General features: G+C 44.3%; 1 protein-coding gene across 2 annotated transcripts in view; it reads right to left on the bottom strand.

The window, feature by feature from the left end:
- LOC119165096 (uncharacterized protein CG43867) overlaps positions 1–27,968 on the bottom strand; it is an 83,382-nt gene that overhangs the window by 42,158 nt on the left and 13,256 nt on the right. For both annotated transcript variants that reach the window (XM_075872255.1, XM_075872254.1), the window contains exons 3-16: positions 27,745–27,885; positions 26,046–26,152; positions 25,334–25,502; positions 22,716–22,779; positions 22,156–22,247; positions 20,900–21,029; positions 19,701–19,828; positions 12,456–12,590; positions 9,972–10,058; positions 9,156–9,225; positions 6,080–6,252; positions 5,245–5,463; positions 5,010–5,115; positions 2,915–3,027 (exon numbers count right to left, since the gene is read on the bottom strand). In XM_075872255.1, coding sequence (XP_075728370.1) covers positions 2,915–3,027; positions 5,010–5,115; positions 5,245–5,463; positions 6,080–6,252; positions 9,156–9,225; positions 9,972–10,058; positions 12,456–12,590; positions 19,701–19,828; positions 20,900–21,029; positions 22,156–22,247; positions 22,716–22,779; positions 25,334–25,502; positions 26,046–26,152; positions 27,745–27,885 — 1,734 coding nt within the window. The remainder of the gene's footprint in view (positions 1–2,914; positions 3,028–5,009; positions 5,116–5,244; positions 5,464–6,079; positions 6,253–9,155; positions 9,226–9,971; positions 10,059–12,455; positions 12,591–19,700; positions 19,829–20,899; positions 21,030–22,155; positions 22,248–22,715; positions 22,780–25,333; positions 25,503–26,045; positions 26,153–27,744; positions 27,886–27,968) is intronic.

A 27,968-nucleotide genomic window follows, 5' to 3' on the forward strand; every position in this document is an offset into this window, starting at 1 on the left:
AGTAGCAGCACCGCAACTCTCACGTAGCGCAGTAGCCGCTGTTTTTTTCCATGCACGGAAGCTATCATCATCACCGTGTTGAGAGCCGACTGCTAGCGCCACCACACAGGTATGGTTTGATGTTTGATGTGTGGCAGCTTAGCAGGCCTAGCCTCGTTGCCTCGTCCTTCGTCGTGCGTCCTTCGTGCCACGCACGTGTGAAGTCTGCTGCGTTTTGTTGTCGTTCTTTTTTTCTTAGCTTTCTGCAAAGTGTTTGGAGACCCGACGATGAATGCACCAGGTGACAGCGCTAAGAAGAGGCGAAAGCAGTTTTCCCTGCAAGAAAAGGTGGATTTGTTGAGAGAACTTGACTCGGGCAAAAAGCAAATCGACCTCTGCAGGGAGCGTGGCATTGCCCCGTCGACTGTCGCGACCATTTGGAAAGACAGAGAAAAGATTCTGAAGCTTCACCGAGAGTCACAACTTGCACCTACGAGGAAACGGTTGCGCCTGGGAAATTTTCAAGATGTCGACCAAGCTGTGCTGACCTGGTTTAACGATGCCCGGCTGCAAAACATCCCAGTGTCTGGCCCAATGCTTCAAGAAAAAGCCCGCGAGTTCGCCGACGCACTTGAAGTAACTGGGTTTGATGCAAGTGCGGGTTGGCTTTTTCGTTTTCGCCAGAGAAACGGCATAACCTGGCAGGTAGTCTCAGGTGAAGAAAAGGCTGCGGACAAAGAGGGTGCAGATTCCTGGCGGCACGATCGTTTCCGAGAGGTGGCAAAGTCGTACTCCGAAGACGACATTTTCAACGCGGACGAGACCGTGTGCTTCTACCAGCTCTTGCCAGATCGGACGATGCACTTCAAAGGTCAGCAGTGTAAAGGAGGCAAGAAGTCGCATCTCCGCGTGACGGTCTTGCTCTGCTGCAATGCGTCGGGCACGAAGAAAATCAAGCCGCTTGTCATTGGAAAATACGCAAAGCCTCGCTGCATGAAGAACGTCGTATCCCTACCGTTCGACTATTGTGCGAACAAGCGTGCCTGGATGACAAGAGAATTGTTTTCGCAGTGGCTCATCAAACTCGACGAACAAGTGAGGAAAGAAAATAGAAAAATTCTTTTGATCGTCGACAACTGTTCAGCCCACATTGTGAATGTTCGCTTGACGCACGTTCGCCTGGAGTTTCTGCCACCGAACAACACGTCGTTGCTGCAACCACTAGATCAAGGCATCATAAAGAGTGTTAAGGCGGAATTTCGCAAGCGCCTTGTGCAGCGTTTTATTGTAAATCTCCGCTTAAAGCAGCCGACATCAGTCAACGTTCGTCAAGCGGCGGAAATGCTGACGGGAGCTTGGTGGAACGTGAAGACGTCAACAATCCGTAACTGTTGGCGAAAAGCAGGCCTAATCAAGGCGCCTGCCCAAGTTGAAGACAACCTGGAAGAGGACCACAGCAACCCAGGAGACCTGTGGACTGAGGTTGAGGAACTGTTGCCCGACGTCTCTTCCTTCGACGACTACGTGGAGAGCGACAGCGCAGCACTAACGTCGGCGGACATGACAACCGAGGAGATTGTCAACAGCGTTCGCGACGTCTCCAGTGACGACGACGACGATGACGACCCGAAGGAAGAGGACTCTGTATCACCGAACACTGAAGAGGATGAGACCATATCGCACTCGGATGTTTTAGTGCACATGAACAAAGTCCGCACCTACATTGGTCGGTGCAGTGATGTGCCCGATGAGGTGCTACGTAAGGTGGAAGGTGTTGAGGCGTACTTAATCAGCCATTTGTGCTCCGCGCGTCAGAAGAAAATCACAGATTTCTTCAAATAAAGAACGTTTGAAGTGTGTGTAATTTTTTTGTGTGTGTGTTTGCTTGTCGGCGCACACGGCAACTGCCAAGGTACGTAATGTTCACTCCTAGGTTTGACCTCTTGCTTACAATCGAAGTTTTTCATTACAACGATATTTCAAAATAACGTACGAGTTGCGGCGGTCCCGTATCTTGCTTCACTGCTAAACACCAAACTATATACACTGGGACCACAAGTGGACACCGTTTGTGGCTCTAGGAGAGTGACCACTGGCTGAAGTCAAAATGACCATTGCAATGGCGATTCAATAATTTAGCCCTTGGGGGTCCGAAGCTTTACACCGCCTTCTGTTCGTTCCAGTCCGAAACTCGAGAAATAAAGGTCAAGTGAAAGAAGTTTGGTTACTCTTTCAGAAAAGGCACGTAGTGCAGTGAGAAAATGAATGCATGTATCAACTACAAGAGAATTTATTGAGTGGTGTCTGACTAAACACCGCTGTGGCTGTGCTGCATAGTCGGATGTGGCCTAACAACGGACCGCACGGGTATGAAAAACAGATATGTTGGCTGCACCAAACCATGCTGACCACAAGGTGCAAACATAGTCTATCTTTTGATTTCAATTTATGCACAAAAATAGTGGTAGATAGGTGACACTAAGGAAATGAAGTCACACAAATGCTTTTCTGGGGGGATTCTCACTCTATTGGTATACGCAGCTACATGGCATTGCACGTGAAACAAAACATATAAAATACTTTCACACAGTGATCATGGAACAATTACAGCTCATGAAAATCGAAAAGTTCGCAAGATACTTTGCTTAATTAAGAAATACATTCATTCATTCATTTGTTTTTGTAAGTGCTCATATACACATCTTTGTCAGAGTTACTGTGCCAATAAAATATGAAACTTCACACCGTATGTACATGCACAGATAACGTAAAACGTTCATTAAACTCATAACGTACAAAAATAACAAGGCAAAAGCAACAATGCTTTGAATTCTCACAGCTAAATCCTGAAAAGTATAGCCTGGTCTATCAAAATATTTAGTGGTCTTCCAGTACTTCTTCAAAATTCGGGGTCAGTGCAGTGCAAGAGACGCACCTTGAACAGCCGCAGGGCCTGCGACTGCAGCTCCTCGGAGGCCAGGCTGGTCAGGGGCTGGCTCAGGGGTTCCTTGCTGTGAAGCAGTAAGGGGTGCCTCCACACCACGCTCCCTGAAATAGTGCACAACAGCCACAACACGTTCAATCACAGGCAGTAGTACACTACAGAGGACTCTTGTTAAGCGGAACCTGAAGGGACTGGGAAAATGTGTTTATTTCACAGGATTTCCATTTATAGAGAGTCGAATGGGAGTACAGCATTCAAGTGTGAAATCGATCACATTACGGGCAGTTCCATTCAAACAGCAGATCCTTTAGAGATTTCAGCTTACTGGGAGTCCACTGTAATTGCACCATGCAACATTACTGAAAAGGTTTCCTGTACGATGAAAAACTGCTACAGTATGAACAAGAGCGCTAGCACAAGAACACTATAATTGGTCACAACCTAAAGAAGAAAAAAAGCGTGAGATTCACTTTCATAATCATGTCATGCCTGTCTTGCATCTGTAAAAGGCAGCCGTGTTGGCTGGTTGTCATTCTAATCTGAAATATTTTTTTGTTAGCTGATGCAAGTGCTACGCATATCAAGAGGTTCATTGTCACTACACTTTCTCCAGCCTCGAACGACTGAATTCGTCACTCTGAGATGCAATGCCGCACTTGAATTGCCCCTCTTTTCGGCCAGTGGGATCGCCCGTTTTTTTAAAGGGACACTAAAGGCAACTATTAAGCCGACGTTGATTGCTAAAATAGCAGTCCAGTAACCTCGTAGTGTTACTTTTGTGCCAAGAAAGGGCCTATTTTGAAATGAAATCACGTTTTAGTGGTCCGAATCAGATTAACGCACTTCAAGTTACCTGCCTCAAGAAGCGGACCGACCGCACCGACTCACATCACTGTTGCCGTGCACAACGTTGGCTGGCTTTACTGTGCTAGTAGCAGCAGACCTAAAGTAGCGCGAGCCACAGCAGCAACAACGGCCATTGATCAATTTCCCGCCATAGGCTCTGAGACTGCAGAAGTGCTTTGGTTCAACTGCGCCCCGCTAGATGCACCACCTGTCCAGTGTAACTACGCGAAAATGGAATTTTTGAACCACTCACGCCAATCCCTATATTAACGTACGGCGGTTCTTTTTTCCATGAATCAAACAGAAATGAACAAACAGCATTTTATTGCGTCTCTTGATGCACAGAAGGTTCTTTATGTGGTGCAGCTAGATCGATTGCTAGTGATTAATTGTAGGCATTGTCGGATGGCATCGAGATCATTTTGAGAATGTCCTACTATGGCGCATGTGTTCTTGTGCATATACCTTAGTTTCGGTAAGTAGGGCACTGTTATTGATAATACTGTCGTTTTAGATGTTGTCATAAATAGAGCTTTCACTCTGGCATAAATTGTTGTTTGATTTTAGTGTCCCTTTAAACGAACGGTTTATTGATTTCGCCTGTTCATTATGACAGACAACGTGGAAGAAAGTGCGATTTGAACACAGGGACAAGCAAACGTGAGGCTTAGAAAGGCGATGTTTTTCCGAAATGACTGTTATTGTCCACGTGTTGCCACTGTGGCTCGCATGGCGCTAGTGGCACAATGCGATCACTGCAGCATACTGTAGTGGCGTGTGCATCCACTGCAATATGCACGAGGTTTCCATACTGAGCGGCGGTGCTTCAAGACGCCAGCCAGGCGTCAGCGCCATAGTGCCTTTCTGCGCACGACCACTGGAGGCACAAGTTTAAATAAAATGTACTAGTATATGGTGCGACGAACCCGGAAAGTTCCTGGAACATGCGGGGCATGTTACAGTCACAGAGATATTAAAGGAAAAAAAAAAACTCGAAAAAATTTCATGCTATTTTGTGTCAGTTTTGTCACGAACCTGAATATAACGCGAGTTGCCTTTGTAACTCGCAAGTTTTTGGGAAAAAACTCGCATTATATCCGTGCAAATATGGTACTTTGTCAAGGGTTGGAGAAAAGTCAAGATGTCAAATGCTTTGTTGAGTTAACTCGAGCATGTGCTAGCCCAAGACAAGAAAACACAAGACAAAGATGCCCGATTGAAGTCGGTTCGCTCTCCTCACCTGGGTCCCCGTCCACTTCGAGCAGCCGGCTGATGAGCTGCTCGTATTGGCTACCCGACGCGTTCTCTCCCGAAGACACGACCGTCAAGTGATAAAGCCAGGCATCCTGCATAAACAATGGAGCACGTTTTGTTTGAAATTGCATTAGATTTCAGCTAATGCATACTAGGTTAAAACAAAACACACAAAGAACGTCTACTGATGCACTGTACAGCACATGTCGACTTTGCCTTACCATTTCTTGCCTGGTAGGGAACAGAAGGTACGTGGGTGACTGGTTCCGTGGAAGCAGGGCTACTGTGAACTGCTGCTGCTGCTGCTGTTGTTGCTGCTGAGTGTTGTGCGTGCCACTTCGCTCACTCTTGTCTGCGGCCGCTTCATCGTCGTCACTATCGGACAGGTGGAGAACTTCCTCCACCCGGGCATCACGCAGCGGAATCTGTCCCAGGGGGTTCTGACAGACAGTGTAAGGAAACAAACGTTGCGAGACTGCGTTGACATCCCGTTTACCAAAACTTGTTTTTAAAAGGAGCATTATCATTAAGTTTTCCGAGTATTGTCACAGTTTCCAGTATTGACTTTTTTAGAAAATGAGACTTGGCTTTCATTCAACAAACAGAAAAGGATAGGAGAAACATGCTGGGTTAGTACTGTATTTACTCGATTGTAACGTGACCGCAATGGTGACGTAAAAAATGGCTTTTCTTTCAGTCCAAAAAGCAAAAAAGAAATGATCAAAATATGACTTGTATGCATCATCCTGTTTTCTTGAGAACTTGAATTTCAGTACTCGATTGTAATGCGAGGGCTGAATTCAGGTCGCAGAAATCTTGAAACGAGTGTTACATTAGAGTAAACACAATCAGTATATATATGCTTTCTAAATTTCAGGGCCGAAACACCAGCCCCACAATGTCAGCATAGCAACATAAGTTTTAAAAATGCACTTATGCTCTTCGTGGAGATAATAGGCTGTTACATTTGGGCCATCCGGACTGGGCTTTTCCAGCAGTCTTCAGTGTTATACAACTACAGCGTAGCACCAAAAAACAGCCAAAAGGTGCTCTCACCGTGTCGTCCGGGGCCCGATAGTAGAAGAAAGTGCGACCAATGAGGGCACCCCAGCAGCGGCGGGCATGGCCGTGCTTGACCTTGGTCACCCAGCCATCCACTGTGGGCCGGCCAGCTTCACCCGCGCCGTGGCTACTGCCCAACTGTCGGTTGCGCAGTACCTGCTGCAGCACTGCAATGAATCCACGAAGAATGCTAGTTTTTGTACAATAGACCTTCTGCAAGAAGAAATCTCATTATTTGGAAATCTCTTTAATAGTACAGGTGTTCAAGTAGAACTGCCTTTAATATGATTGATTTGTTTCATACTTGAAATCTGCATGCCTGTTCATCTCTTTGTATATTTAACTGCAAAATGGAACATATTGGGAGTCTATTATAATCAAAGTGAACGATTGGGCCAGTTGGTGATATCACAATGATAACCTGGTAATGCTACCAGAGATGCATACAGCTCAGCAGCCCGATTGTCCTTAATTCTTTCGTTACCACGCCTATTCAAATCGATCTCCGGTGATCGAGGCTTTTGGATGATCTATTCTGGCATGTTAGATTCATTTATCCTGCACCCAGCACTTTCTAATAGTTGGTCCAGCCACTCACCTTTCAGAATCAATTCGAATTTGGCCATTTTGGCAACATAGTAATTTTTGACAGACCTCAGTGTAAACTAATGTGCGTGTATTGTTGAAAAAGTGCACTAGCCTGGCGAACTTGACAGAAGGGCAGACCCCTCGTGATTATGCTAGAGCAACATCAAAGTTCTGTAATAAAAAGAACCTTTTCAAGCCAAATATCGTATTGAAGTGTCAGCTTCGCAATTTGACTATGCTGAGCAGTAGTAATTGTCAGAAATTTTCGGCAGATATTCAATAGAGAGCTGTTTTTAGGAGTGGGGGAAAATTTGTTCTACAGAAAGTATTTACAAAGGTCCGCCGCAAATTTGCGAGAGTCGAAGTGGCCTTCTCTGACAGTTTCCAGCAGCTTTGATTTTGCTTGCATTATTATCAGATGCAAGGTCGCATCTAGTGTCATTAGTCGCTCCTATGACATCGACGTCACGCACACATGGGTGCACACCAGTGCTGAAAAAAAAAACATGCCCTGCTTGAAACTGTCTTGCAACCCCACCTGAATTGAGTGAGGATGAGCTTAGAGTTCGAGAATGACAGCACCTCAGCTTCAAATTTTATGGAGACAACATTTTGTGTCAGCCTGAGACATCCACATTCTTTCATGGGTTTGTTTTGTTCACGGCCTCAAGTTGTCCCTTCCACTGCAAGTGCGTAGCTGCTGAGCCTTGTGCACAATTTTATAGCTATCCTGGTAACGTGCGTAGTCTATACTTCGCTGGGACGCGATGTGCTGGCGCTGGCTGCAGAGCTTCTCATCAAGACAAGAAGGCCCCTGGAGCACATCTTGATGCTGACTACAAAGCAGCGTGAAACAATTTAGAACTGCGCATGATATTCTCCTTTCTTTCATATGATATGTGCAAAAATGCGAAGAAATATGCCTGGATGCATATATTGGAACAGTAACCTATGCCAAGTGAGGTGGCTCATGGAAATAGATGACGCTAAATGAATTGGCGATGTTCATTGGACGTGCCATTTATAGAGGCATTACTCACAACACGGTTATCCATCTATATTGGAACACCTGGAGACTCTTATCGCAAGAAAACAAAAATTTACTGAAAAACTACTGAACTTCTTGTGACAAGGAACTTCTTGTGACAGATTGCACTACGGATTCTACTAAAGATTGTACTATTGTACTACTAAACTAAGGAACTTCTTGCGACAGATTGTACCTGTCAGAGGCCCGTTTCAGGAGTACCAAACAGGTAATTTCGTGTTCTTATACCACGGCTTCTATTTCTTTTAGATGCGAAGCATCTTATGAGCGAGTTTGACTCGGTGGCGTCCGTACTCCGCTGCGCATGTGCCTACTCTCTCACTCTCTTCCTTTATGCAGGTGTCCAGTTGCCTTCCCTCCTCCTCCCCTGCATTGCAGCCCTGCACTCTCCTCCTCTATGGAAGGGTTCGGTCACCTCCTCTCCTCTCCTTCGCCCACGCTGCAGCCTGTAAACTCACTCCCTCCACACCCTTCCCATTTCACACAGCTCCCATTCAGATGAGTTGTAACGTCAATGTCAGCACCAGACGCAGCAGCACTCCAGCTTCCGCCGAGATCAAGATCATCGCGAAGCAGCCGCAGCGCACGGCTCGCGATGCCGAACGCAAACTCCTGTGCAGGCAAGGTGAGCCCAAACTCAGAGCCAGAGATGCGCAAGTGAAGCGTCGAGCTGCAAACCCCGAGGTCCAGAACACTGACGTCATAGCCAACTGTTGGCGTCAAGCTATTGCTTCCGCTACAGAGAGACAACGTGAGTCTGCGGCGAGAGTAGCCAGGCTTTCGAAACAACTGCAGCTACTGGGAACTGATGAAGCGACCGCACGATTCAAGCGAGACTTCCTCGACATTGCACAAACACAACGTAATGATACCACAAACACTAAATCAAATCGCACATCCTAACGGAAATGCCGAGTGAATATAAACAGAAACTTAGTGAGCACTTCCAATGCTGCTTCATATCCCCTCGTTGTTCCCTTTAGAGGTGAGGGTGTAATTTGTTTTTGTCACTGTTCATTTCAAAATTATGATATAGACTCGAACAAAGTGAGAGTATTACATTCATTCTTATATATATATATAATTTTCACATGTAATATTTTGTGCATTTTTATATGTTATATCACTCCTGATGTTTCACATGCTGCGAATAATGTTCAAGACATATCTCATATTTTTTTTTCCTTTTTTCTCAAGGTGTATTCACAGTTCATTCCTTTTGTCTCTTTTTTGCAACATGTACCTTTTGTACAACCCACTCCCGCTTATGGCTTGCAGCAAGAAATAGATAAATAAAGAAATAAATAAATAAGTAACTAATTATGAAAGCGAAGCCCTCTTTGTGAACCTGTTTGGGTTTCCTCAATGCGGCTGCTGTAATCACACGATGCATAAGCAGTCAAAGTGCAGAACTAACACACGATGTAATCTCACCTCGTACCCACTCTTCCATGGTGGATGTGCAGTCGGCTGTTAGGTAGAAGGACCGCTTGTCTGTCGCTATCTGCAGTACAAAAACAAGCACTGCATACCACACTCATCGATAACATCAATTCAGAACACAATGTAAGTAAACCCCGGCACAACAACGTCACATATCGAAATGCCAGGTACTTGGAAGGGGGCTTCCAGCTAAACAAAAAGGATGCAGAGGCAGAGTCTAATAAAGTGAACATAAACGTAATGATAAAATGAATCTAAGTAGTTTGCCCATGAGATCAGCATGTAACTCATTCCTGTAACAAGAATCTAATGTAAAAAAAAAACCTTTCAGGATGCCTAAATTAAAACATGCTCTTCAGTTTTTGTTTTTGCCATTTTTGCCAATAAACTCAATGTTGCCGTGATTTCACTGCACGCATTTAGTATACATCTCAATCTCCTGCAACTGTGTAATTACTGACACAAGACTGCACTCCTGAATCGTTGCTTCCAGAACCTGTCCCCCTTTGTCCTTTTTCGTTAATGTTACATTTGCCTATGAATGTGCACTCTTGTTGCATATGACTTCCTTATGCACTCAAACCTCAATATAACGAAGCTGTGTTTTACATGAAAATAATTTTGTTATATTCAAAAATTTTTTATAAAGGTATACTTCTAGCACTATGTGCATTGTAAAGTAGTCTTTGGTTACTTCGTTATAACCGATATTTCATTATATCCAGGATTAATATATTGAAGTTGAAGTGTAGTGAGGCTTAAATTTGCCTTTATGAATGTAACGATTGGCCGATCCCTTCTCCTCACCTCAAAAGTGGTGGCGCCGTGAGCCCGAGTGACCCGGCAGACCTCATCCAGGGCAATCTGGCCCCTCGGTTTGCGGCCAACGTCACTCTGCGATTGGACACATGCAATGCGAATGTCTCCTTAACTGCAAGACTTCCAAGAATGATGAGTTCCGGTCGCAAATTAGATATATGACACTGTCCTGAGCCACCAGTATGGGATTATTTAGAACATGCTTTGAAGTTCTGTCAAACTTTTCTCAATTTGTCCAACAAGTAAACTGACCACCGAAATCATCAAAGAACCTCGAAATGTATGTTTGTGCAAATATTCGAATGCTTTGAATATTTGAACAAAAAATACAGTGCTTGAACTCACCTTAGATCCATGTTAAATTATTGAAAAATTTTGAATTATTCGAAAAGAATGAAAAAATGTGCAATTCGCGTGTAACCCCCCTGTAAAAGTGGTTTCACTGCAGTAAAGGAATGCTAAGGCGTGAAAACATGTACCCAGGAAAAATTGCACTGCCACAAAGCCCCATTCCAAAGTTATATTTAGACATTACCCTCACCTCGATTCCTTTTTAAAATTTTAAAAGCTTGTTATATTGACTCATATACTGTAAGTATTGCAAATTGTTTACAGTTCAATGATAGCATCCTACCGAAAGTCAAATCTTGCTACTATTCAAGGTTGTTTCCATTCTCCTTGAAGCAAAAAAAATGGCATTTGCACAGGCTTTGTTTCAATTAAAAAAAATATGGTGCAGGTTAAGTTATGACAAATACACCCATCTTGCTTTATAATATGAGATACATATACAATTCAAATTCGATTCTAAATCATTCGACGAAAATCCCTAGGCTTGTGTAAATACAGTCGAACCCCGCTACAACGAAACTGACGGGGCGCGGAAAAAACTTCGTTGAAGTGAAATCGAATAAAAGCATATCTGAGCTTAGCGAGCAAAACAAAGGAACATTTATTCTCAATATTCAAAAGACGTCCGCTGCTTCTTATTCTTTCCCAGCAGCGTCACAACGTGATTCTCACCCATGCATAGCGAGGCCATGGTGAAAAGCACGATGAAACAACGCCTAAAACCGCTTTCGTGAACCAACCAAACAGTTTCATTAACACGTTAACACCAGCAGCTGTCCGCTGTCAAAAGTATCTGACAACGCCGAGATGGAGGCAGGGTAACGTGGAGCGGCAACTTTTGCATTATCCTATGCCATTCTTATCATTCATCTTTGCGGCTAGCTGATTTTGTTGATAATGCAGACGAACAGCTGCTCTGATTAGTTACCACACTGGTCAAGCACGAACATATTGATAAGCATCGGAAAAGGCATCGTGTCGCGGTTGCACCCAGTAGCTGCGAGAAGGAAACCGTGAACTGAGCGACTGAGCTTCAGCTTCGGATCACCTACGGCTCCGAAGCAAGCCAGCGGCAAAACAAAAGCAGGGCAATCCCATTGCCATCACTATCGAGCAATGGCAGCACCCAGTGCTTGCTGAACAGCAGCGGTTTCTGGTGGTGCCAACGCGTGTTTTAGACTTTGTTGACGAAATTTCAGGCTCTGAAAATGAATCAAAATGTTAAATATTGGGTTTACTGCATAGCAATAAGTATCTGAGCCTGGATTTGCATCATAAAATTTCGTTGAAGTGGTACGATCGAAGAAAAAGTGTTCGTTGTGGTGACAATATTTATGCGTTGACTCCTATAGACTCCTGACGAGAAATCTTGAATTTTTCATTGTAGCGGAAATTTCGTTGAAGCGGTGTTCATTGTAGCGGAGTTTGACTGTAGTGGATTTTAGTTTCGAAGCGAATAGTGATTTTGGTCGAATGATTTCGAATCGAATTCGAACAGTATATATGACATGTAAAGAAAAATGGGCGTATTTATTATGACTTAACTAACATGCACAAAATTTTCTGTTAATTGAAACAAAGTCTCTATGCAAATTTTTTTTTCGTTCAAAGGAAGTCTAAAAACCTTGAGTAGTAGCAGTATTTCACATTCGGTAGAATGCGAGTTATAACCTGTAAAATACATAGCATTTTAAAATTTATTACAATTATTGCATATAAGCCATCATATCAAGCTTCCAACATCACGACACACGGGACAGTGAAAGAGATGCACAAAGCGCTGACTTACAAGGGGTGACTTGTAAGTCAGCGCTTTCTCCGTTTCTTTCTCTGTCCCGCGTTTTGTGCTGTTTTTATTTCTTGCTTTGTTTTAGAACCACTTTTGTTTGTTGTTTTCTTTGCATGGTGGGGTTCGGGCTGTTCTGTGGGAAATATGTGGCCACGTTCACACAAGTAAAAAAATTGTGTAAAATTCGGGAGTCTGCAAGGCGAATTGGGATAGTTTGCAGGTGTGCATTTTATGCCTGCTTTCCAACCATTTTTTATGATTGTGCTGCATGAACTCCTGCGTTGTATCAGTGTCCGCGTTGAGCAATGCCACCTCGGCCATTGGTCCCTCACCTGTGCCTTGTAGTATCGCAGCGTCCCATTGGCCAGAACAAACCAGCGGCGCTTCCAGGTCTTGAGCTTGCCCCCAAGCTTCGTCAGGTAGCCGCTCTTCTCGGCTGGCTCAGGTAGGGCGGGATAAAGGCTCTCCTGCAGGAAAAAAATAAAATAAAAATTACGCCATCTCCCGTTAAAGGGAACCAAATGTGGATGTGAAACAGCTGGGAGATAGTGAACAAAACCCGCAGAAGCTCGTCTACATCGCCTTAAGGGGGGACACAAGTTGTGGAGACTGATAAATCGCGAAAAAACTAGCTTTTTTTATTGCGTTTTTGAAATCTACAGCTACTAGTGCACTTATACCGTGAATTTCATGCCTATAGTATCATTATTTTAGCCACTAAGACCTTTATACGGCGCTTTCTAGCTAAATGTGAGCCGGAATCGACGTTGCAATCGCACACTTTCTGTGACGCGCCCCTGCCCTTTCATGTGTGCCAGCGCGGCCTGCTTGGTCTCATTTGAGAGAGCCGTCTTTCCCCTTCAAATTCCCACCAGAATGGGTCTAATTCAACCATTGGCAGCTTGTAAAATGAGCGGCAAAAAGAAGTATCAGAGCGTTTTCCTATTCGCTACTTCGCGAACGTGACTTGAGCTTGCCTCCCTATTGTTGGAGGCTCCTGGCTTCATCTGCTCCGGGTATTGAGGCGCACGTCCATGCGCGCCATTTTGCCTCAGTGTCAGCGGAGAAGTTTCACGATGTCAAATCCTGAGCACAAGTTCCGCGCGTGGCACAAGTTTGGTGCGAGAAAGGTGCGAAGGACGCTAGTCACGACTTTTAATAAGCGCTTCGTGATGCAGCGAAAGCCCTGAGACGCTACACTCTCCGCGGCCCATGGCGAAAGTCGTCGACGCTACCATGAAACAGAACGACACAGAGACAAGAAGGACACGAGCGCGATAGACAAAAAGGACACGAAGGACACGAGCGCTATAACTATCTCTGTGTCGTCATTTTGTTCTCGCACTATAACTATCATCATGCCATACCAACTAGCTTAAGCAGCCACACTTCTACCACAGAAGACCGCATCAGTTGTCACGGAGCCTGTGCAAAGTCTGTCAGCCGCGGAGCCTTCGAGCAGCAGTCGCAGGCGTCTAGATACTATCTATCGGCAGCAATCTGACTTGGAAGAGGAGCGAGCTAAAGCCGAAAATAAGTTATCGGAGTTGCAGCGACGGAGCGGAAACGCGCACTCGTGGTTGACGGTGCCGACGAAGCAGCTCGGCCACCTGATGGAACCACGTTCACAATTATAGATTTGAACACAGTGAACAGCGCTTTGCTGGCACTTGCAAAGTGCAAGGCATGCAACGGAGAACTGCAGATTGTCCGCAACGACCAGGAATTCGGACTCCCCGTGAAGTTGCGTTTTGTGTGTGGAGCTCGCCGCGCGTACGTAGCGATGAATGTATGAAACCTTTTGCTGTGAACGTTTTGGCCGCGCATGCCATGCAGGCAACGGGGAACAGACAGACCGCGCTGAATGATGTGTTCTCGTTGATGGGCATCAGCCATTGAGGTCCTCAGACGAAAACGTGGCAACACTACGTGAAGACGAAGTTGGCACCCGCGGCCGATCGTGCTGCACGCAATTTGACGAGCGACTGCGCACGATTGGTTCGTGAACTTTGCCCCGAACTTAATATAGGCCACATGGGAAACATCGCGGTGTCGTTTGATGGGTCATGGATTCCTCGCATATTGGTCGCGGCACCGTCATTGAATTGTTCAATGAACTGGTGCTTGACTTCATTGTTTTGAGCAACTTTTGTGCTGGATGCGAGTCGAGCCCAAAGAAAGGTGACCCTTCTTATGCAGCGTGGAAGGAACATCACCAGCGTCAGAAAAACAATGACAAGAAGGCTGGAGAAATGGAGGTTGAGGCTGCCCTCATCCTTTTCAGGAGGTCACTTGAGTGGCACAACCTGCGCCACACCACGGTACTTTGCGACGGGGACAGTCGCAGTTACCTTGTGCTACAAGAAGATAAGGTTTATGGGTATATCCCAGTGGAAAAAGAGGACTGCATTAATTATGTCCAAAAGCATATGGGCACTGCTTTGCACAACTTTGCAAAACACAAACGCCCAGGCCTTGAGAGTCTTGGGGGAAAGGGCCGCTTGACAGGAGACCTGGTCTCCAAGCTCCCAATTATTATGGGTGGGCTCTGAAGACACACAATGGTGACGTTTATGCTATGCACACAGCAGTGATGGCCACTTATCACATCACGTCCAATGATGATGTGGCAAACCACACTCTGTTCCCACCTGGTCCAAATTCCTGGTGCAAACAAAATGCGGCAAAGGCCGAGGGGGAGCCCATTACCAAACATCGTCGAAAGCTGCCTCCACATGTCTGCCAAGCCTTACTTCCCATTTGTAAGCGCTTGTCAGGCAGAAAGCTGTTGTAACGATGCCAGCGAGGCAAAACCCAAAATAACAATAAATTCCTGCATACAATGATCAGGGCGTTGGCACCAAAGGAGCGACATGCTTCGCTATTCACGGTGGAGGCAGCTGTGGCAGAAGCAGTGCTCAAGTTCAATGCAGGCAATAAAATGGCATCAGAGAAAATTATGAAAGAGCTGAGCTTAAACCCCAGATGGCAAAGCCGCAGTCGCATGGCTGAAAAGGATCGACGGAGCACGGCAGCATCAGTCAAGAAGCGACAAGCCACGGAGAACATGCACCAGTCCCTGAAAAAGCGCCACACAGGGACTCATAGTCAAAAGGACAACATGCCGGGTGCATACTGAGCATTTTCAAGTGTAGTTATGTAAATGAATGAGTTTCATTTTTTTTTCTCAGTTTTCTGATAACATGCTTTTTGGTGACTTTACTAGTTTGTCGGGTTGATATCTTGTAATCTAGAACAGCTAGAGCAATTATTTTTCATTAACGTAAAGCCCAATCTGTGTATTACAAAGTGCTGAGAGCAGAACTTCCGTTTGCTGCCCATATAAATTTAGAAGGTATTATATTTTTTTGTATGTAATAGCCATGACATGACCCCTCAACTTTCATCATCTGCAGAATCACTAGTTTTTCTTTAATTTGAAATTTTCTTGCAGCATTGCACTTATTGCTAATTGCACTGTCTAGCTATGCAATAATATTTACTTTTTGATAAGCCCTTTCTTTTATATTGCCTCCAAAACAATACAGTGGCAGCATTGTGTATCTTCTAAATTAATTGACCTACAATGAAAATTCTTACATATTTGAAATCAGCAGGAGACACTACATAAGCCAAGGAGGTTTAAAAAAAAACTTCTGGAGTGGAGGTCCCCTATTTACGCCTACGCAAGCGGGTGAAGCCGGGGAAACCGGTTGGCGGCCATCTTGCTCCAGGCAAGAGAGAGCGCAGACAACGTATCCAGCGCGCTTCCGTGGCGGCTTTTTCGAATGAAACGGGGCACTTAGTGTAATTAATTTCACTCGCATTTTTTTCTTCGTGTTAGATAAACAAGATCTGTACAAAGCCGTCAGTTACGATATTACACGTGAGCCGTACGCGATTACGTATTAGCGAATATGCATTACAACGGTTAGCTGCTGTAAGTGCGGATTCGCTTGCAATTCTCGAAATGAGGCTCACGGTGGAAGCAACACAGGGGTATCTGAGTTTTTATTCATTCAAGGCTTTATACAATTTCCAAAAGCACATACGATCAAACAGAAACAATTCACACGAAAACAGCCTCATTCCCAAAACGCAGGTTATATCAGGCAACTCTATAACAACACACTAAAATTGCAAAAAATATAGAATATACCAGCTGCTCCGCTTTGTTCAACGCTGGTTCTCATTTGTACCTTACAGATTTTTAAATACAATAGTCCTTGTCAGCTGGGTTCGTACCCCACTGCCCGAGTTCTTGCGGTTGATTTCTTTGGAAATGTGGTGAAGCCTGATTGTTATATACAGGTTGGCAATCTTTTTCGCCAAAACGTAGATGTGATTGTCGAGTGGATCGCAGTCCAACAGATGAGGCTCTAACTCAGAAAATAATGCTTGTTCAAACACCTCCGTTAACACCTCTACCATGAGGCGATCACTGTTTGCATGCAACGATTTTAGGTCCTTACATTGAACCTGTAGGGCACGAAGCCCTTTCTCCACAGTGTGGCAGATCTTCAAGACGTCTTTCGATGGCGCCACCAGACCACCGTTTTTTTTCACAGCTGTTAATGGTGGCAGCTCACTAGAGAGCAGTGCAGAGCAGCATTCATCGCAAGATGTGCCACCATAGACTTTCCGTGCCACAAATCCTGCTATATATGGCACTACTGCGCCGACAACAGGCGAAAGGCTTGTGGGGAAGTCCACTCGCTGGGTGCAATCGTTATCATCGTCGGGTGGCTGCAACAGTGATGATCGTCTTAATGACGCCAGTGACGTTGGTGACTCAACAAGGCTTACGTCGCTTGAGGGACAGAGAACAGTCACAATATCCCGAGAACAGTTTCCAGCCTCTGATGATGCGACCTCTGTTCTAATAAGAAGACGCTTGTAGGCAGCTGTAAACTGGCAGGCAGTGGGGTTGTTGTTATAGCCGCCCTTTCCTCTTACGCAACCAAAAAATGTTTCCAGGTGGTCTTGAGACATTTTTGGGTGAGCAAGTACTGCACATACTCATACGCACAGACCGCACATACTCATACGCTGCCGCAGAGTAGTAGTGCAGAGTGAGTGCGAATGCACGTAGCTCTGGGGGGTACATCTTGTTTGTTTTTTCATGGGCTCGGACAAGAAGCTGTTGAATTTCAGGCGAGAAAGTTGCTTCAAAGACCTCAAGGCCTTTTTCTGACAAAAGTTTCCTCTCTTTTAGCTCCTTGATCAAATTTTCTGACGCATCACACCGCTTGCTTAGCCTTCTTTTGGATTGCTGCAGTGTCTTAACTTTCTTCTTTAGTTGGAGAACCTCTTGTGCAGACTCCTCTGCCTTGGAACGGTACCAATCCTTCGCCGGCGAAGAAGGCTCAGATGGCATTTCAACCGCTGCCTCAGCACTGACGACAGGTGACAGCGCAGTCCGACACTTAGGGGCCTCTCGCTTTCTTTTCGCCTGCAAGAAAAAAAAAATCAGTTATGCTCCAAAGTTCAGAAGCCGGGTAAAATGGTCCCACCCACTGCTTAGACTGACTAGAAACGGGATTACTACCTCGGGGATCTTTTTATAGTTTCGGTGCGGAAGTTTAGCGTGCCAGCGTGCCCGTATTTATGCACGCACAGTGAAAAAAAAAAAGTTGGACAAGTAAGTGTACGTGACGTGCGCTTTGTCAGAGAGTGGTGTGATTTTGAACAGCACGTAGGAAACGAGAAACTGTGCCTACACATTCGGAAATGTATAGCCTATTTACCGTAATGAAAATGTACATTCGTGATGGTACTCACTGGTTTCTGGAGATGCGCAGGGAACGCAGGAAAAATGGTAGGAATGCTCCCTGGTCGCAGTCTGGTCGTTTGGCCCGTCCTGTCAAAGCAGTTGGCTTCAAAGTGCTCCGAGCAGAGAACGTCCGCATTCTTAGGCTCCCATCCATTTCTCCGAACAGCACGCTGCCATGCGTCACGCAGCGTCTTGTCTTTCGGAAACCTGCGGTACCACACGCACAAAATAGGTTATTCAACTTCTACTCGCCAGCTTAAAAATGCTAATGAAAGTAAGTTTTCAGCTGAAACCGCGCTTCTCGAATGAGGTAGCGCGCCGAAGGAGACAAGCGATTGAAAGCGCTTTTTCCCACGTACTTACACGTGAAAAGTGATTCCTGGCTTCTGCTTCGCACGATTAGTGCAGCTGAAGGCGACACACGAGCTCACCATAACGTCCGGAATCGTGTCAACTTCCTTTAGAACTGCACAAAATCCGCACAGAACAAAAGAACGAGGGACAAACGCGACAACTGTTGTTAAGTGGCGCGAACGGCGGGGGCCCAAACGACCGACGGCACGTTTTTTGCCTGGAGCAACATGGCGGCCGTCGGCGTCACCAGAGGGCAGGCGCTTCCACTCCAGAAGTTTTTTTTAAACCTCCTTGACATAAGCATATATATTTTCATCATGTTTGGTCCACAAATACAGAAAATATCTCCACACACCATGTCCCCCCTTAAGCAGGTGCACCAACATTCAGAACCTCTACCAGACTAATGCTGCCGGTCACCATTGCTTTAAGCTGGTCACCACTGCCATGAATGCTGCCGGTGACCATGATTATACCATGCGCTAAACATTCGGTACCTCAGCGCATATGCCAGAGACATCGAACAGGCTGCTGTGCTAACTGAAGCAGACGCATTCTGTCTCAGAAAAGTGAAACGCCGCAAGACGGATGATCAACGGCAACAAAGTGATCATGTGTACTGAGGAAGCGTCTCATTGCCTTCGCCGCCGACTCGGAAGAGAATGAGGGGAGCGTAGGAGAGGTGAGAGAGGAGAAGAGGATGCTCTGTGGGTGTGTGGACACCGCAGGAAAGAGGGAGGGACAAAGCCCCTGCCATAAGGAGCTTCGCATATAAAAGAGGACAACATTGCAAACCTCCTTGTCAGTTGAGCAGTTGAGAACAACAGCACAGCACTCCATGCATCAACAAACTAGACTATACCAAGCATTTCAGATCAACTGTGGATTGAGCAAAGCTTAGGAAAGCTGGCTGCACATCTTGATGGGGTATTTCAAAAGATAAAAAAATGAGGCAAGGAAGAAATATGAGAAAGCACTGAGTCACAACTAACATAATTAGAAAACACAGAAATATTTGTTCAGTTTTTTTTACTTTCCTTGGCACAAGTTGCTGCATGGGCAAACTGTACCTACTAGTTTTCCTGCGAGATTACCTGCAAGTGTTCAAGGTGTTGTTGCTGGTGACAGCACATAACAAGGGATGACATTGAGCCCACTTCGGCTTTAAACTCAGCGGAATAGACTCGTAGTCACATTGTGAACGACGTAGTGAATCTCAACAATTGCAGTTTTTACATTGCTCTTATGAAAAATAAGTACTGAATATATCCATTCATCGAGAACATGAAAATGCACTGATTTAATAGACAGTTCCTCGTTCTTTCAATACATAGTTCCTCGTTCTTTCAATACGTTAGACAAATCAGCTTTCGGTTAATTCTGATATTTTTTTTCCAGTCCCCTGAGATTCGAAGTTATGAGCTTTTACAAGTGGTATGACAGGACATACCTGGGTGCCCCTGGAGACCACCGGCGGGTGCGGTTCGAGGGAGTCTAGGCTCAGGGTGTCGGCAGTGGTGGACACTGCATCTGGAGGGACTGCATAATCATCCGACAGCAGTGACTCGGCCGAAGTCTCTGCGTGGGTGAGAGTCGGGATTGCATGTTTGAGATATGTATGTAGCGTACTAGTGAAGGCTACAAGAATCTGACCAGAAGACAACAACAACACACGAAGCACGAGATGGCTGCGTCGTCCTGGTTCGCACCTGCCAAAAATGGCTTCAGACGAAATATATAACTTGTGGTATCACGGCAACGACATCTGTCTCCCTGTTTCCACAAGTGTACTAATATTGTAACTACTAAAAGCTGAGGGCCAACTGCAAAAAAATTTGTCAAACCATGAAAACATCCTAGATGCAAAGAAGTCTCATAGAAAAGCTGTTTGCCATGCAGTGTTTAACCAGTCATACGAGAGAAAGCAAAAAAAAACGAAAAAGGACATTTCTTACAATAAAGCTTCAAAACTTTTAAAAAGATAGTCACTACTATAGTTAACCATGATATAACAAAGTTGACAATGCTGGCAGATTACTGTATCATACTGAAATTTGGTGTATCATGCAAAGTATAGTAAATACATGGCCATAAAGTAGGATCATATGAAAAAAGTCATTCAAATAACAACAGAAAAGTCATTTCATTGAGCTTGCCAGGCGGTGACCATATTTATGGCTTGACGCCATGCTGACAAAGTTCTGTTCTTACTTGACATATGGTGCCCATAAAGCCATGAGAAATGGAAGTCTATTGCACAGTGGCAATGTACCGTAAATGAATCTGTCACACCCATTCTGCTTCCGCAAGCAGCCAAAGGCATTCCAGGTTCTTTACAAGCATTGCAATACAAAATAGCCATCCTATCCATCCTACACTCTGTGATTTTGAATTTGCTTTAAAGTTCAGCTTAATGCAAACGATCTTTCAGTCATTTCTTATTGACTACTCATGGTAATGGCAACCTCTGAAATGTACTCTAATCACACATAATGAGAGGCCCATGCCCTGCACGCATCTGGAGACTTTCCACAAAAAAGATGGCCTACAGCAATCCCCATTATTAGGACTACATTACATTAGTTCGACTAATGTCACGCTGTACTACACCAGTACACCACTAGCACTGGCCTTGGTGTGAAGACGCACCTCTGCGCACGCCAACAGCCTTCGGGGATCGGTCACTGGATCCGCTAAGGGGCGTCCGACTGGTATCCTCGTTGTCCGACGAATCCGATGACTCTCCCGTGAAAGGCATTGACCGAATCTGCGAAGCTCGCTGCGTGGTCGAGAGGAAAGAGAACATGTCAAGTGTCGACATTACAACAGTCGTCCAAGGTGTGCCAAGTAAGGTATGTAAACTTAGGTAACAGTAGCTTTAGTTTACCTCCAGCATAATATTGCTTTTTTTTGCACATTTCTGAGAAAGGTATTCGCATCGGGTTCCATCAACACAAATGTGAGAAAGATTTTTGCCATTGTTCAGATTTTCAACCAAAATATAGAGTGTCCCATACGAAAGACAAGGGCATTATGAAATCTAATGTAACTTTATGTATCATACTTCCTGGTAACAAAATACTATGACGTACGTCACAAGTATTGTACAATTGTAACAAACTTGCATCTTACAAAAAATAAGATTGCTATATTCAAAAATTAATTATCAAGGTGTATTTCTAACCCTGCATTTAGTGCAAGACTACACTCTATTGACTTTGTTATAAACAATATTTCATTATATCCATGTTTGTTATATTTAAGTTTGAGTGTATTTGCTGCCACAGAACGTTACTTTCACTAACAGGTTGCATATTGCTGTCTTGTACTGGAACCAATATGGGTGAACAAACAATGGCGGTGAATAGTAAATGTGAGAAACAAAGCAGTTGTTTCATTAAACGCAATGCAGAGATAAGAAACAACCGTACTGCGAAATTCAGAGAGGCCAGCTCGTAGAACCCCATGACCTGCATGGGGTTCTACAGCACTGTCAATTGGAATGAAACGAAAATCTGAACGGTTTCTAGCATCTGTGCTGTTTTCCCGTCCAATAGCCTGTCGAAAGTCACTGGTCTGAGAAAAAACTGAGAGCACAAAGCGGGCAAGCGAAGTGTCATGGTGGTAGTTTGCACAGCCACATGTAGATGGCGCTACGTGCATTGCGTAACGTGATCGGAGCAACTGTCACATGGGACACAGTGCGAAGCATGATACCCATGGAGACCTTGTCTGCCGAGCCACCATGCAGCTGCGCTAGTCTACATCTCTTCATCTTTTTTATACAGTAGTCACTAATACTATATGCCTGCTCCTTCACTCAACCACGACATGAAGGAAGCAGGGTGCAGTGTTAAGACGGGCCCAACACACATGCAAGTAGTGGATAAAGGAGAAACACTCACCCCTTTGACAGCGGCATAGACAGGCACGCTGAGCTCGGAGAAGGCACTGTGGAGGCGGCTGCCAGGCAGGGTACCTTCCAGGCTCGAGGCACCTGCACGTGCAACGTGCACAGGCTTGAATACCACTTCCAGCCCACTTAGGAAAAACTAATACTACACAAAGTCGAATAAGCACTGAAATCTTGACATAACGAATACTGATACAATGAACTATTGGTTATAACTAAGTCATATTGAGAACAGCTATCCTTAAAGATATAAAAAAGAAATAAAAAGTGGAGAGAGAGAGAGAGAGAATTCATTAGAAGGTAGAGAAGTGGGCCTCAGCTAGTTCGCTCTAGCCAGCTACTCTACACAGGAGATAAGAGAAGGGAGAAAGAAAGAGGGATGAAGGATGGTGATGGGGAATGGAAGAGGTGATGCGCATGTACAGTAGCCACTTAGCATAGCACCCTACAGCCTAGTATCTAGTCCAGTGCTTTTGATGAAGTCTAAAACAGCCTTTGTAGCAGTTCTTGATACTTTTTGGTCACTCATAGAGTAAAATTAAGCTAACTTACCTGAAGTGCCCGAGTGGAGTGACTGGATGATGCCGTTGGCCGCAACCTCATAGATGCGAGATTCCTGCACAAAAAATTATTAAATAAATAAAAATTAAAGGACACAAGAGCATTGCCTTCTCAACTGCTAATCTGCTTTGGTTCTTGGTGCATGCCTCGGCCCTGTCATAAGGAAACCAATGACTGTGCACGTAACAGTGGCCGTTCCAAATTATTATCGAATGCCTATTGCCAGTACCGTTGTCAAGTGCCCACAATGCCATAATTATTCCTTTTGCAAATCAGCATTGGGCAATACGCAAACATACGCACCTGCCCACTCTGTTGGTGGTTCTGGTGCTGATGATGATTAAACATGCCTGAGAACTTTGTAATAAGTGGGCCTTTAAAACACCCCCTCGTTACTCAATTCGCATCTTTTGATGCCTGGCACGGTTCTACGCTTCTGCTACGCAGTGTATGATGCATTAAGGAGACTCGTTCTGCTACATGACATGCATATAGTGTTTTTTCCAAAGCAGTTCCAACAAATATTGTAGCTCAGGAAAGAGCATCTGCTTGCCATGCAGATGGCCCGGGCTCAATTCTCAGTTGAACCCAGAAACTGTTATTGTTGATTTTATTCGCATCTTCCTCAATTTTTCGGTCACAAACAAGATGATTTGTCTCTCACAACAAATGACGCCGATGCTGAGACTAATGCCTGAATTTCTTCAAAACAAGCTCTTTAACGTTATCACGTTGACAGAAAAAAGGCGGCACATTTATACTAGAAAAACCAGATCAGGTGGGTGCAGTACTTATAGTAAAGTGCACATAAAGACACGGCAAAGCTTTACAGTGTATTGCCTATTGAATAATCATGTTGTGGATAGCTAGATAATTGGAAAGGTTTTTTTGAAGCCAGAGTGTGAAAAAAAGCCATTTAGTTTCTTAAACTCCTCAGGACCTCCTAATAAAGTTTTTGACTGACTAACCTCGAAAAATAAACACTCGGAAATAATTTAGGAGTATAATGCTAATTACTAGCCACTTATTTCCATTTGAGGGTAGATGCACCGAACATGATGCAAATTAGCTCACTCTCGTACTTTTGCAGTTTTCCAGCCGAATAAATAGAAATGTTTCAGCTTTCACATTGCAACTACACTCCTTGAGTGTAGGTGAATGATGGCACCAACGTTCATGCTTTCTACGGCAAATGCAGCCTTTCACATTGTTTAGTTCATTACCACCAATATTTTTGAGAAATACACAGACTCATTCACTTGAATGACAAACTTGGCTTTATTTAGGAACAGCTGTGTCACATATTCAAGTATACATGGCGTCACAACTATTACGCTGTAAGATTTACAAAAAGAGGAACAGCCCTATGCAATGCAAATCTAGCAGATATTGTTCCAAACAGACAATGTCACAGCAGATTGGAGTAGCCGCACAATATTTTTTTGTGAATGAGTTTTATTATAAATTAGCCATGATTCTATTTGTAGCCAGACAAGTACTGAACTAATTATCAAAACGTCAGTGAGGCACAAGTAGGCATGTTCGAAGGACAATTTTGCTATTTCCAACAACATACTGACTCTCTGCTCGTTTTTTCCAGCTCCTGAAAAAGCCCTCAAAACTTGAAAAGTAACCTGTGACTATGCTCTCACCACAAAACAAAAAAAAAGCAGTGCCCTAGAATGAGCTTACTGCCAGAAATGGTTTTGCCTTTAGTCCGCTGCAAGAGACAATGTTATCTTTTTTCCTTAGGCAAGGGTACAGGGCGAGCAGTAACAACATGCATCAGGATTTTGCAGAGATTTCTTTTCCTAGATTGTATGCCGCTATCATTATTCATATTCTATGTCCGACTGTCCTTTATGGCATCCCAGCCAGAGCCCTGTTTAGATTACCACGGTCTCCACAAGACAAGCAACATATTTCTTCCGCCTAGGAGGGGCAGACATGGTGACCCATATTTTTTTTTTCTTCCTGCGTCTTTTTCTTGACACCAATCTAGCCTCAAGTGACTTTTAAAACTTCAGTAGCATTCTTTATTAAATTAAAAAAAATAAATGAGCCCACAAGTAGTATGTTGTTGAAGACAGCCTAGATGGATGACTTCTGAATATGCCTACATATGCCTCATTGACATTTAGACTATTAAGTGAGTAGTAGTTGTCAAATTACAAATATAAATATGACTAATTAATTAAACACCACTCATTGTGTTTTAAATCCTGCTGTGTGATAGCTGGGACACCCTGCATATGTAATGCAGACATGCTCTCATTCAACAGCCATTGAATTGTTTCAAATCAAATTTGTTAGACTTAAAAGAGCACGGCGCTACTGATAGCAGGCAGCAGAGCTTCGATAATAGCTTTCAAAAGGCCTTGAGTATTGCTTACATTACCTGAAACACTAATTATCACAGTCAAAATCATTACATTCCATAAGCATTAATTGGAGAATTATCAGATTAATATAGCAGTAACGCCTTTAGCGACTCACTACATACAAACTGCATTTGAAAAGCCTTCTAGCACGTTACTCAGAAATTAAGCTCACTGGATTAGTGCCTGAAAACACTGCAGATTGCACACACACTTATGAGGATGACTCACCCAAGATGGGAAACGGTGTCTTGGGGGTGTAGGGGGCCGCCCGGTGTCACTCCCCGGAACCGCAGGTCCCTCTTCCCGGCTCGGGGTGTATATCTCGGCGTAGTCGTGCAACTCCTCATCCGGAGCTACTACGCCTCGTCGACACCCTTCGAGCGCTGGACTTGGCCACCTGGAAAGTGAGCCAACCATATTATACAAAACGCCACAGTTGCCAGAAGCTAGCCAAAAGCCACTGAAAAAGCTCAACAGCTTTTGAAGGAGCACGGAGTCATTTCCTTTCGCCTGATGAAAAAAAAATTGTCTCAATCGGTAGCAAATGATTAACCTGAACGTTTCCACGAGCTGGCATTCTACTGAACAAGAAAAACTTACAACGTGGAACAAAACAAACAGCAAAGAAAGGCAATACAGACAAGTACTGCTTAGACAACGACAGCATGCAAATCATTACAAAACAGCTCTAGGCTGTCTGTAAAACTATTGCTCTTTACTAATTTACCGGATCCACAAACCACGAGCAGCTACACTGGTGCGTAACCGCCCCTACGTCCTTGCTTCTTCTACGGCACATATTTCTGAGTGCTTCAACGTGCTGCATTCGTCGGGCACAAAACCTTTGTCACTAGTGATGTCATCGGCAACACACTTCTGAAGTTTGTGACTACGAGCATCAAATATACACAGAATTGAAATTCAGAGATTAATCGCGCACCCCTTGTGGGCCGTGCCGTCTTCCTCGGGCGAGGCCATGGAACTGCACGAGGAGAGTGTGGTGACCTCCCGGAAACGCTTGCGCTCCAACCGCACTCCCGGACAACTCTGCGAGGGAGAGAAAACTCAGCAACTCCTAGCACCAACAGCTTTTGTTGATAAGCTAGTTGGTTGACTATTTTAGAGAAAATATGAAAATATAGCATTGACCCTTAGAGGTCACATTTAAAGAACTGCCCATAATTGTGCCAAAGCGGGTGCATCATTTCAAGGGACAAATAGTCTATTGCAAAAAAAAAAGATTTTTTCACAATATCTTTGTAAGAGCCGAGTAACGAATTTCTTCATATTTATTGAGAAAATGCACTTTTTGACAAATGACACTACCTTATCACGCAGAAGAAGTTGATTTAACGTACAACGCTCTGTACGCATACAAACGCATGTGCAATATATTGCACACTCGGACTCAATGAAAAAAAAAAAACTCTATATGTAAGGATTACAAGGAATGCACAAGGAAGCTTTTATTAGCAGCATACAAAGAGTTTCGGCTCTTCACAAAACTGTTTTAAGCAGCTTAATACTATGTATGCATAAGTCAGCAAAAAATTTAGCACTCTGACTCACTTACGAAACATGAAACATGCCTTGCCCTTAGGGCTCCTTGGGCTTTTACTCATCAATTTTTTTCTCATTCGGACTCATTCGATCTCAGACTCCCTAAATTTTCTTCAATAAGCCACACTCAAACTCAGAATCGTCAAAATAATACCCACTTTGATTCGCTAAAACTCACTCATGTGAGTAGCAATGCAGTTCATTCTGAAAGTAATGGGAGTACTGGCAAGGGCGCTGGGATGTTCGATAACGCACATATAAAAGTTGACCGCATTTCACCAAAGATGGGATTATTGAAGAATGATAACCCTCCCTGCTACTATCATTGTCCCACGAGTATTAACCTGTTTGTATGTTCTGTTTCTTTTGCTAGGCACAAGTTTGCACAATACATAACTAAACTACTGCTGGTATGACTAAAAGTTTCTTTGCCATCACAATGACATGACAACATCTCTTACATTACGTCTGCTTCCTTGTTGCGGCCATATTTTGCAAATCGAGCTGCAACTTTATGCCAATTTAATGCATCAGCGTTGTTCACAGTTGCAAGCTGACATTTCTCTCATAATATTCAGCGGTTCACACTTTGTATAGTGACTCCGACCAAACGCTGTCGACCCTATTTTTGGGTCTGCTTTAATATGATAACAATGTGCTTAAAGTTTTAAAAGGACCTGCGTGTGGTGTTCCGATAATGTCAAAATGACATCACGAACTTCGCCCCGCCCTCCCCCAATGCATATGCATCAACACAGTGGTTCTCAGAGCCTTCAAAGCAAGCCACGTATGAAGAAAGTGCCTCTACCTGCTTCCCTACTACACTCAAAGCTCAATATAATGAACACGGAAATAACAAAATATCAGCTATAATAAAGTAAATGAAAAATAGTTTCAATAGCTACAGTGTTAAGAATAACCTTTATAACGAATTGCTGGATATAACAAATATATTTTCTTTTAAGACGCATCTTGGCTATCATGAGGTTTAAGAGTATACTGAGGGTGTAACTGTAGAGACAGGAACATTTGGAAAACATCGATACACAATAAGAAGTGTCATGCGAAGGCGACCCTACCGTGGGGTGCAGGACAGCAGCCGTGTAGGCGGGCGGAGCTTCGTCGTCGTCGGGCGGGGCACTGGCCGCTAGCTGCTCGCTCAGCTGCGCAAGTCGCCGTCTCAGTTCTTCCAGCTGCTCGTTGCACCGCTCATTCTGCTCCTGCAATGTAAAACAAAAATGAATTCTAAATTGGATTGAAATGGGGCTGTACATAAATTACATGGAACCGGAATATCAGGAAA

This window comes from Rhipicephalus microplus, chromosome 8 (genome assembly GCF_043290135.1).
Source record: "Rhipicephalus microplus isolate Deutch F79 chromosome 8, USDA_Rmic, whole genome shotgun sequence".
NCBI lineage: Eukaryota > Metazoa > Arthropoda > Arachnida > Ixodida > Ixodidae > Rhipicephalus > Rhipicephalus microplus.